Raw genomic sequence first — 12,818 nt, forward strand, 5'->3', positions numbered from 1 at the left:
AATGCACACAATTTTAAAGTATGTTATATTGGACATACCTAGGAAGATTATGGAGCAAAAACCTCAATCAAAACAGTCTCGAAAGTGTTCAATTGGACAACCACCCGGTAAGCCTAAAACAAGCGATCTTTCGATCAATACGCGAGATATAAAGATGTATTAGGGTGTAAAAGACTAGCATGGACATTAATCTAACCTTGAATTGGTGTTTTACCCTTAGAATTTAGCTGGAAAAAGAAAAAGGAGGCTTGGGGAGCTGCTGCCTTGGCTGATCGGAAGTCAAGAGAGGGGGTTAGGGTTTGTTTTTTGATTATAATATAGTATGTTACACTCTAGCCCCTCGATTTAGAAAGATGTAACTATTTGGATGAAAATTCAATTAATTCAACTTACGGGGATGACAGGGAGGTCCTCGAAGCGTGCCGGCTCAAGCCCGAAATGTACACACAACTCTACAAGGTCAAAACCTCTTTACGGAAATTAACGGACGTTACATTGCATGTATAACTAATTGAGCAAAATCATATAACGCAAATAATGGAATTGTAGTGTAAAATAAAGTGTTTGAGTTGTGAATGCATAACGCCCCAAAAATGTAAAACAGTAAAAAGGGGGATGTGAATTACTTACTTTAACCGGTGAATTAGTGATGAGATAAGATAAAGTTAGGGTAGAAAACGATCAAGCTCCTCGGGATACGCCGACAAAGCTTCCTAGTGGTTAACAAGAGTACAAATTAATTATAACGAACTAATTATAAGGATTACGATGGATAGGGTTTAAGTAATATTGAGAATATTATTAGTGAAATTATCCATATTACAATTTTCATTATTTTTTTATTATTGTTGTTTCTATTTATTATTTTTATTATTAGTGATATTATTATTATTCGGTACGAAGATAAGCGATATATTTTATCCATATTTATATTTTCAAGTAATTGAATTTTATTAATAATTAACCGATATTAAGTAATAATGAAATTATATATATGTTTAATGAAACACTAATATTAATTAGAAAAAGTATTCATATATATATATATATATATATATCATGGGAGAAATTATTCGAAACTTTAAGCTAGATCGTTTTGGGAAAAAAATATAAATAAATGAAAAAATAAATACATAAAATAATATTTGTTTCATAGTATTATGTGTATGCATGCGTTTATAAAAAATATAATATATATATATATGTATGTATGTTTATGTGTATACATACTTATAGATAGAAACAATATGAGGCAAAACCATGGCCAAAACAATACCTCTTGGGTTTGGTTTCACTAAAATAATGTTTATTTATTTACTTATTTATTTTTATTATTAAAGCAAGTTAAAACAATGGAATAAAAAAATTAACAAAACCGGATCCAAGGGGTCAAACCCACGCCCTGGGCCGGTTCAGTGTTTTCAAATAAGACGCACCAGCCAACAGACTGGGGCTTCAGTTTGTGTTTCAAACAGTTCATGAAAATATATTAACAGACGTAAACCAGAACCAATTTCAAATACAAACCCTAACTTTCGAATTCAGATTAATCGTTCATTGTTAGTCAAAATTGATTTAGGGGTTTTGATTGTTGCATAAAAACGAGTATAAACCATATATTAATTACCGTTTATAGTTGTGGATTGAGGGTTAACGAACAACAGTAGGGTCACGGCTCCACTTAAGATCAAACAGGTTCATGTCGGCTTCGTATAATGTAGTTAGATTAGGGTTTAGTGTCATGAGGTTGAGAGAGATCTGTGAGCGAGTTTAATTGAATAATGGAAGTGTATTTATAGTGTTACCGTGCCTAAATCAGCCGCGGGTTCCTAATCAAAATTAGCTGTAAATTTTAAATCAATTTCCAAGTTTAAGGTGTCGGTGGGATTGTGTATTAACAGAGAATCAATTTTGTATAACCAATTCCATGATTTTTGCCGAAAAAACGCAAGTTACCATATGAGGAGGGGGGGTTGGCTGAGCTTGGTATTGAATATTATTTGTAACATGGTCTTTGAGCTTTGGTTGTGGATGCAAAGTGGGTTAGAAGCAAGTTTAGGGGTTAATTTGCATTTTCTTGATAGTTTAATAATTATACAAAAGAAATAATTAAACAAAAGAAACTTTTATTGATAAATTCACCCGAACACGAACCGGGTCGGGTAACGTTTACAAAAGCATGAAACGGAAACCCGAAATGTTACAGACATGACTACTTGGGGCATGTTGTGGGTGGAGGGGGGGCACCGTGATTGATTACGCGTGATAAATGGAGGCACACAGCACGAACGAATAGTCGAGGCTTCTCCGTAGCTTAGCATAATTACATCATATACATACATACATACATACATACATACATACTTACTTACTTAAATGTATAAACTATGACTTGTGATTACGCATACCTGATTTCTTGATGTTCATGAAACTCACCAACTATATATAGTTGACCTGTTTGAAATTGCTTTTCAAATGTTGTACCGAAACTGGAATAACATGATGATGTGCTACGTGCACAGAATGTGGTCGATGCTATGTGAATAGAAGCAAGTGTGCTAGTAAGAAGTAAATATTATAGTAGACTGGTTCTCATTGTACCACCTAGCTTATAATCGACGATAGCACAATGTAATATATTGTAAATTAGTTTGTAATGTTTCTTTATAAACAATGTGGTTGATAACAGTGATGTCTGTTACATTCCCATTTTACGCTTCCGCATTTGCTAGTCGGGGTGTGACATTAAGTCAGTAACGGGATTCAAGAAATAATATAAATAAATAATTGAAATAGTAGGGTCAAGATACATACCATATTTCTAACATACAAGAAGCAAAGTTTGAGGTGAATAACATTCCAGGATCTCGGCAGATCCTGCCATCCATAGCAGATAGCTGATACGCTCCCTTTCTTGCTTCAGCTTCTATCTTGTACGGTCCTTCCTATTTGGGTGCTAGTTTTCCATCCTTAGGATCCGTTGTGTTCTGAAATTCCTTTCTTAGCACCAAATCTCCCACTTTAAATCTTCTAACCCTGTCATTCTTGTCATATAACTTGGTGATTTTTTATTGATATGCTGCCATACGAATCTCGCAGAATCCCTTATTCATCATTTCAGTTGGAATCATCGCTTCGGTCCCAAACACTAAAGAGAAATGGGTTTGCCCTATTGCCTCTTTGAGGTGGTTCGATCTGCCCATAACCCAAATGGTAGTTCTTCGGCCCATTTTCCTCTCTTTGTCCCCAGCTTCTTCTTCAAGTTGTTGACGATAATCTTGTTTGAAGATTCTGCTTGCCCATTGGCTTGAGGGTGTACTGGAGTGGAAGTGATCATCTTGATACCCCATGCAGCACAAAAGTTAGTGGTTCTCTTGCCAATGAATTGAGAGCCATTGTCATAGATAATCTCGGCCGGGATCCCGAAGCGTGTATTTCTCTTGATAAAGGATATCACCTCTTACTCTCTAACTTGGGCAAAGGCTTCTGCTTCAATCCATTTGGAAAGGTAGTCTGTCATTGCTAACATGAAAATTTTTCCTCCTGGGGCTGTTAGTAATTTATCCACAATATCCATCCCCCATTTCATGAAAGGCCATGGAGATATGATCGGATTGATTGGCTCAGGTTGTTGATGAAGAATGTTGTTATGCCTTTGAATGGCATCACACTTTTGAGCATAGATCTTTGCATCCCTCCGCCAATAATAACCAGTTCCTAGACCTCCGGTGTGATTCTCGCAGTAGTCTTCATGGATATCTTTCAAAACTTCTTGTATTTCAGGATCCTCTAAGCGTCTCAAGTATGGTTATGCGAGCGACTTTTTGTAGAGAATGTCATTTAAAATAATGAACCTTGATACCTTCATACGGAAGGCTCTAGGATTCTCATCCTTAGGAATCTCGTTGTCTCACAAATATTTTTTGATAGGCTGGACCCAGGATTCCTGATTAATATGAAGATCCTGATCAGCAGCATCTTATGTGTTCGTTACTTCATGATCCTGCTTGGTAGCTTCTTTTATGACTTGCTTTTCCTCAAGTGAAGGCATATCTGTGGTTGGGTTCAGGATATGTATGATTGGAATTTTTATTTCTGTCGGGATCTTGAAAATAGATCCAAGATTTGTCAAAGCATATGCCTCAACATTTTCTTCACTAGGTACCTATTCAAAGACAAATGAATCGAATTGCTCCGCCAGATTTTTAACTATATGGAGATATTCGATTAGTTTTTTGCTTCTAACAGCATAGGAGCCATTGAAGTGGTTAGCAAGCAATACGAAATCCACAAATACATGAATGTTTTTAATTTCTAAATCCTTAGACTATTGAAGGACAACAAGGTTGATTCCACGCTAGCAATTCAAGAAACAAGGGTGGCGCCGGGTTTGAAAAAAACAAGGCAGGCGCTGGGAACATTTATGTCAGGAGGTAGGAAAACCGAGAGGCCGTCGGGAAACATTCTTGTCAGGTTTGGTATACGTGGAATTTGGTTATTGGCGGCATAGAATAAGTGGGCGGACCGGTCGGTTTTGAGATGGACCTAATTAAATCGGTGGGTTTTCTATGGATAATTTTGAAATAAGAACGGTCAAACTAGACAGTTTGGTCATTTTCCCTATGTAATTAACGTCCATGTCACATATCACATTAGTAGCACTACAAAACTACTATCTTGTCTACGAAACAACTACAAAACAAATTACTAGTGCAGTAAGCAAAATGAAAAAACATAAAATAATGCACATATGTATGTTATAATTTGTTTTTCAGATAGTATGTCCCTTAAGTCTAAAGGCTTATAATCCGGTAGTAAAAAACATAAAAAGAGAAAAATAGAAGAGTTAAGAAAGACATAAATTGAGTAGAATGCAAAGATACATACATTTTTTTTTCTAAAGCAACGTCAAAGATCTAATATTAAAGAAAAATATGTACACTATTTATTTATGTATTTTAGTTAGATCATTTTTCTAAAAAGGAACTTTTGTTTTGTTTTATTATTATTATTATTATCATGTTTGGCTAAATTATATATATAAGCGTTTTTAAGTTTGTATTTTAGGGTCTTTTGTTTTCATGTCTCGGGCCTTGAGTTATTTATTTATTTTTTGGAATTCTAAGAGACGGCGCTGATAACAAATATAGAAATTCATCCAAGAAGCTAGACCTCAATGTTTTAAGGTTATAATTAACTTATAAGTCTTGTGTTTGTAAGGACATTCTAAGCTGTATAAAACTTGTCATTTTCAATGTCAATTATAATATTATTTGTTGAGCTATTACTTAATTTATAAGATTATTCTTATTTGTTATTACTCAGAGGAAGTTGGATGTCTAATAGACTAATACTTGAATGCTTCTATTAAACTTAGGATTCGGTCAAACATTGTATCTATCAAGTTATAATCATTAACAATAAACTAATGCTTATCCTTTTCATTATAGGTAATCACACATAGATGAAACAATAACAAAAATTTTTAGAAACTTAACACACATGTTTGTCTTCTTTGTAAATGTTTTGCAGACTGCAGAAGAATATCCTTAGCCGCATCCTTTGATAGTGATTCAGATTTAGATGTACCTAGAAAACATAAATTTTCTTGTTCTTGTTTTCCACTTCAGAGTCTTGATAGAAGACGCGTATGTCGTGTCTCTGCTCGTTTTTATCTTTGGATACGCAAAAGTTTACTTGAATCCAGGCTGTTCAAAAACCGTTTACACCGCTCAAACCGTACAAATAGAGCTAAATCCAGTTCATTGCCAGCTTAGGATTGAACCGGTTCGGTTTACGATTAGAACTGGCCAAATTCTTTTTAATCAGTTTATATAATTATAATAGAATAATATAATTTTTCATGTATAGGAATCCAACAGTTATAAAGTATCTTTATTATAATACATATACACTATTAATTTAACCAATTTCATGCTATAAAATTTTTTCTTACTTTTTCTTTAATCCTCGAAAGGTAGGTTTTTTCTTTTTTTAGACCAATCGTTTTACTAAACTTTCAAAAATCTCATGACACCATTTCATGCTAAAACAAAAGTCAGCCTAGACCGACAACTATCCAAACCGAACTTACCAGTCTAGCCATAAATTCCATAAAAAATGACCTAATGGAACCTTGAACCCTACTTCCAACCATGCTAGGATAGTATTATTCATCAATGAGTTTAGGTGGTACAATGTTAAGCGAAGAGTGACATCTATTTTGAAGAAGTCAAAGAAAAAAACATACCCCAACTTGCAAACCTTCTCCAAGCTGCCTTTATATTGTATATATGCTGTATATAATCTTTCTTATATTCCTATCTAAAAAATGGATTTCCCTCATATCATCTTCTCCTCTTTAGCCACAACCCTCCTATTAATCATCCTAGCCTTTTTATCTCTCATACTAAAAACCTTCATTGGAAAATCAATCAGAAATCCACAATATGCACCAATTATTGGAACCGTTTTTAATCAACTCTTTTACTTCAGCAAACTTCATGACTATTTAACAGATATTGCCCTCAAACAACCTACTTTCAGGCTTCTAGCTCCTAATCAATCTGAGTTATACACCACTGATACTAGAAATATTGAGTACATACTCAAAACCAACTTTGATAACTACTCAAAAGGTGAGGGAAACAAGGATATTATAACAGACTTATTTGGCAACGGGATCTTTGCGGTTGATGGCTTTATGTGGAAACAACAAAGGAAGCTTGCAAGTTTTGAGTTCTCAACACGAGTTTTGAGAGACTTTAGTTGTTTCGTTTTTAGAAAAAATGCAGCAAAATTGGTTGGAGTCGTTTCTAAGTTGTCCGAGGCAAATAAAGTATTTGATGTACAAGTGAGTGTTTTATGGTAACTCAATCTTGTACGTTATTTGTGCATAATGGCACATTGATCTTTCATGAGTCATGAATCATTAAGATCCGGCCTTATTTTGCTCACTGTAATATTAATTAGTGTGCTATGATCTTTGATATTGGTTATCACAAGAATCCCCTTACAAGGATGTTCATTGGTCCGGTTTTTGGTTTATTTGATTGGTTTGGAGAATTTTTAGTTGAAACCGAAAACCATACTGTATTCGGTTTGTTTTAGTTTTTGGTACACGAGGGAAAATTTGTACATGAGTTCACTATATGTACAAAATAATATTACACTTGAGTGCCTTCTTGATAGTAGATGTAAAACTACTACCGAGCCGGGGATCTCACCAGAAGCAGCCTCTCTATTCCTATAGGGATAGAGGTAAGGCTGTATACATATTACCCTGCTCAGACCCTACGATAGCTTTGCTATTGGTGGGATATATTGAGTATGATAATGATGATGTCTTCTAGATTTGATAATTATATAACTAATTTAATAAAACCGATTTATCTATTTATTTATTAATTTATTTATTTTTGTTATTTGGTTTGAATTGAATTCAGATTTGTGAAACCAAAAACTGAATTTGTAATTCGGATCTTGGTTTAATCAGTTGCAAGCGGTATAATGAACACCCCTATCCCCTTCTAAAGTCAAACTTCTACGTGAATATTAACAGGACAACAAAATCTTGTGATTAAACTAATATTTTCAATGCATGCATTCTGTGTTAAAAAAAAGATAATTATTTTAGTAACAGTGTAGTGTCTCTATTCATATTTAATGCACTAATGATTTTCCCTAAAACTTGCAGGATTTGCTTATGCAATCCGCTTTGGATTCGATATTCAAAGTCGGGTTTGGAGTGGATTTGAATTGCGTTGATGGATCTAGCAAAGAAGGGAATGCATTTATTAAGGCTTTTGATGACTCAAATGCAATAACATATTGGCGCTATGTTGATCCCTTATGGAAGATCAAAAGGTTTCTTAACATTGGCTGTGAAGCTGCTTTAAAGAACAACATAAGATTGGTACAAAAATTTGTTCTCAATTTAATTAGCAGGAGAAGAGAACAACTTGAAACAAACCAACATTGTGTAAGTTTCATTAACTTCATCTCTGGTGTCTTTTCTTGTATTAACATTCTAATTTTTAATTTAAGAATGAGAAAGAGGACATACTTTCAAGGTTTCTGATTGAGAGCAAGAAGGATGCGCGAATGAATGATAAGTATCTAATGGATATTATCCTAAACTTCCTTTTAGCGGGAAAAGATTCTAGTGCAAATACACTTTCTTGGTTCTTTTACATGCTTTGCAAGAATCCGCTTGTGCAGGAAAAGGTTGTCTCAGAAATTGAAATGGTTGTGGGAAGTCAAGAAAACGGGTCTGGAATTGATGATTTTGTGGACAAAATAGATGATCAAGTACTTGAGAAAATGCATTATCTTCATGCAATTTTGACTGAAACCTTGAGACTATATCCTGCAGTCCCTGTGGTAACTACAAAGATTCCTAAGTAAATGACTTTTAAACTATTGTGCTTGTCTTATGTTACAAACTTATAGCATATCTTGTTAAAATGGTAATATATATATATATATATATATATATATATATATATATATATTGATTTAAAAATACTATTTTAATTGAATAATTGTCATCTCCCACTTCTAAAATTGCATATTTTAGGGCTGCTCATAAGTCTCACGGCCTGTGGCTCACTTGAAATCTGCTTAGTTTGTAAACAAGACGAGCCTGGGCCAAGGTAAGTTCGGCTCGTAAAGCTGGTTCGTTGGCCTGTATAAGTTAAAGCCCTAAATTTTAATAGACGTTATGAATTTTGTAGTTTCTTAATTATGCATTGTGTATGATAAAAATAGTTTTTTACTTTATATATATATATATATATATATATATGAGTATCAATACAGAACTTTTAAATTATTTAAGAACTTGTATGTTAAGATTATTTGAGTGTAGTTTTATCACATTTTATAAATATAGTTATGATTTTAATTATGAAAATTACTTTTTACACATATCTAAATTTTTTTATATATATGTTAATTTGTTATTACATAAATTTTACATATATGTAAACTTGTGATTTATATATGTAATAAAAAAATTATATATAAAATATGATAAAAACTAGTCTCAAACAATATTAATATATGAAAAAAATTAAAAAAAATGTTTAGACAACTCTTTGCAAATTGAAAACTTTAAGAACCATTTTGGAAAACTAAAAAAACCTATGAAAATACTTAGAAAATTATAAAACAAAAAACAAAAATTTTTAAAAAGTAAAAAAACAAAATTCTTATATTTCATTCCGGTTTCATAAAAAAATTTAATTTGTATTATACTTATACACATGTGCATAATATCATTTAATCTCTAGTTAAGTAATGAACACATATGTACATTATCATTTACCTTAAATTATACATATGTGTATAGAAAAACATGTGTGTACACATATGTACATATTACACATACATGTATAATTTAGCTAAATCGAGAATTTTTTTTAATGAAACCGGGATGACAAATAAGAATTTTGGTTTTTGTTGTACTTTTTTTATTTTTGTTTTATGTTTTTTTTATTTATGGGTTTTTTGTGATCCAAAATGATTCTCATGGTTCTCAATTTTCAAAAGGTTTTTCACATGATCCTGATCATATATATATATATATATGTGTGTGTGTGTGTGTGTGTGTTTGTGTGTTTGTGTGTGTGTGTGTATAAAAATATAAAATTAAATTTTAAAAAATAAACTCTCGAGCTCAAAATTTAGCTTGCTAAAATTAACAAACCGAGCTTTCTCAGTTCAGTTTCTTAAAAAGCTAAGTCTGAGCCCAGCCTAGCTTATTATGCAACATTTAATGATTTTTTTTCATTCTTGAACAATGGTTTATTTATACTTCTAGAATAATTTATGTCCAATCTTGTGTATTTATGTTGTATGATGTAGGATGGAAGAGTTGCTGACATGGATGACATTCTTCCTGATGGATTCAAGTTGAAAAAAGGAGATGGTGTGTACTATATTTCATACGCGATGGGAAGAATGCCATACATTTGGGGTGATGATGCTGATGATTTCAAACCTGAAAGATGGCTTAATGATAATGGAGTTTTTCAACCTGAATCTCCTTTCAAGTTCATAGCATTTCATGTAAGTAAATCTCTCTTTTTATTTCTCTTTTACTTAACTTTTGACTTCTAAGTCATATCTACAACACACAAGTTTTTATATTTATAGCAAATCTACATATAGGTTATGTGTTGATGGCGTGAAAGTTTAATAACCTTTAACAAGATTAGGATATATAGTTTATGCTTTAACTAACTTTGCAGGCAGGTCCAAGGATTTGTTTGGGAAAGGACTTTGCTTACCGTCAGATGAAAATAGTGTCAATTGCTCTTCTACATTTCTTCGTGTTTAAATTAGCTGATGAATCAAGAAAAGTTACTTATCGAACCATGTTTACTCTTCAAATCTATGGAGGTCTTAATCTTCTTGCATTTCCAAGGATACCATGAAAAGATTAATTCAAACAAAGTACTATATATATTTAAAGCACTTTTTGAATTTGGTTGTAAGGTTGTATATAGTTATTGAAGTATTAGTTATGTCTCAATAACGAATTGATATAACTTATCAAAATGAAGAACACGCACGGAAAGAATATTGAATAACTCTCGATATTATATAGAGATTATAACTTAAAATAGCGTGTGCTTCTCTTGGTGAACCCTAACTCAATTGCATTTCACGTTCTATAATGTCTACCATAACTCGGTTTTTATGGACTAACCCTAACTTGCTAGTTAAGTCATTAGCTATTTTAATTACAATGCAATTAAGAAACATAACCAACTATGACCTACTTGTCAATATTGGTCCCTTAAGTTCAATAACTTGTTACTTGGATTCCGAAATTACCAATAATTAATCTTTTGCTTACTCAATCAACGCAGTTATTATTTGTAAGAGCATTCACATTCTATCCACCATATCTGGTGAGTGAAATTTTTATGACTGATGTAGATGTCATGCTCTAATCGAAAATAAGTATTTAGAAAGCTTAAATACCTATAACTATTATGCGTAAGTAAGGCCATCTCCATAGGAATCGATGGAAAGTACAGTTCAAACTCATATTTTACTTAATCTAATATATGAAAGTAGGAAGACGATGTTAAGTAGTTTAAAAGATTTGATTGTGAAAATAATTTCATATAACAATTTAATTGTAACTTGTAAAATAAATATGAGAAATCAGAAAAGTGGGACTACACTTCAGGTGCAGGTAACGCAATGAACTGCACAATTGTAACTCATATCTCCTGGTAACCACATAGATTTGGTTTGTTAATTAATTTTGATCAATAATTAATAGACACATCAGTTTGGTTATGATGATTCATAGAACCTAATCCGACGAATTGACACAACTGAACGCAGTCTACCTAATTATACCAGTTTATTAGTATGAACTCCATAAAATATAATGATCAAAAGTAAACGGTTTAGTGATTATAAGAACTTAATCCTAAATGTTGATAAACACAAACCAATTGAATTGATTGATCAGAAATGGGAATCCCAAAAAAGAATGTTCAATCAGTTTAAATAAACATAAAGCTAGATTAACCAAATGATTAAATCAAAACTCAATCCAATCACATATAAAAGTTACAAAAACAATCTTTTCATACAAAACTACACCTGAAGTGGTCACAAGTGGTTTAAACTTGCCTTTGCATCTCGGTTCTCTTGATTCTTGGTTGGAAGGATGAATTCATAGATGATTTAGTAATTCACGGGTGTTGATTTGAGGTTTTAGAGCTCCAAAAATCATCTAGGTATGAAGATATCTCTACCTAGGGTTAAAATAGGCTTAAATAAGAAAAATCCAAAAACCTACTTTCCTCGTCGAGTCCACCGTAAGCTACGGTGGACCCAACCTTTACGGCATCTGCATTCTGCCTTATGGTGGCCTTTACGACTTTTTGCAGCCTCCACCATAAGCTACGGTGAAGCCACCATAAGCTACAGTGGAGGTGACCTCCAATTATTCATTTTCCATTTTCTTGATGCTCGTTCGGCCTTCAGAACCCCCCCCCCCCCCTCCTTTTTTTACTTCCTTGTATCCTTAACTTGATTCCTCATCATCTTGAATGCTCCAAATTAGCTCCTTTAAGCTCCGAGCACCTGCAATCATAAAACCAATCAAAGTAAACTTATTCGATATGTATAAACAATTAAAACACACGATATTAAATACTGAAAGCATGTTATTTCGCCCACACATCAATAGCGTAAGGAGTAGTTTAAGGTGTTGTGAGTGAAGAAGAGAGAAAATGCAAGGATAATTTTGTATATTTGAAAAGTTACTGTTTACACCCTATAATTTTTAATATTTTAAAAAAATGGTTGTGAGTGAAGGAGAGAGAAAATATAATTATAACGGCAATGTTTAAAAACCAGTATTTTACTCATATCAGATTGGGTTAAAAAATGGTACAACAGGTTGAACCAAATTGTACCGGGAGGTTCAACCAGTTAAATAATGTACCATTTATTAATTTTCAAACCCGAAAACCCGACCCATTTAAAATTTATGGTTTTGTTTATATATATATATATAATGTAATTAAATAAATCTTAAATTTCGTTTCGTGTATTTTATGTGCATTCGTCATTTTTATTTGTATACATATTTGTATTCGTTAAACCGAATTGTTTCGACATTTCATTGTATTCATGTTTAACGTTCATCGTTAATATAATGGTCACAAAAGAATTATAACTTTTATTACATCTTTAATACATCCCAAAGTTAAGGGACTGAATTGATATTTATAATTTAATTTCTGATTAAAAAGAATTTCAAAGTCCAAGGGGCTGATGCATAA

The 12,818-nt window shown here is 32.6% G+C and overlaps 1 protein-coding gene across 1 annotated transcript; it reads left to right on the top strand.

The window, feature by feature from the left end:
- Positions 1-6,313: 6,313 nt before the first annotated feature.
- On the top strand, positions 6,314-10,463 carry LOC143574214 (cytochrome P450 704C1-like). The gene is made up of 5 exons (XM_077058888.1): positions 6,314-6,853; positions 7,697-7,981; positions 8,047-8,382; positions 9,868-10,071; positions 10,254-10,463. Exons 1-5 carry the CDS (start codon positions 6,332-6,334, stop codon positions 10,437-10,439), a joined length of 1,533 nt encoding a protein of 510 aa, XP_076915003.1. The 5' UTR covers positions 6,314-6,331; the 3' UTR covers positions 10,440-10,463.
- Positions 10,464-12,818: the final 2,355 nt, after the last annotated feature.

This window comes from Bidens hawaiensis, unplaced genomic scaffold, assembly GCF_021521415.1.
Source record: "Bidens hawaiensis isolate Kalapana, Puna unplaced genomic scaffold, B.hawaiensis_p1.1 tig00001412_1, whole genome shotgun sequence".
NCBI classification, from domain to species: domain Eukaryota; kingdom Viridiplantae; phylum Streptophyta; class Magnoliopsida; order Asterales; family Asteraceae; genus Bidens; species Bidens hawaiensis.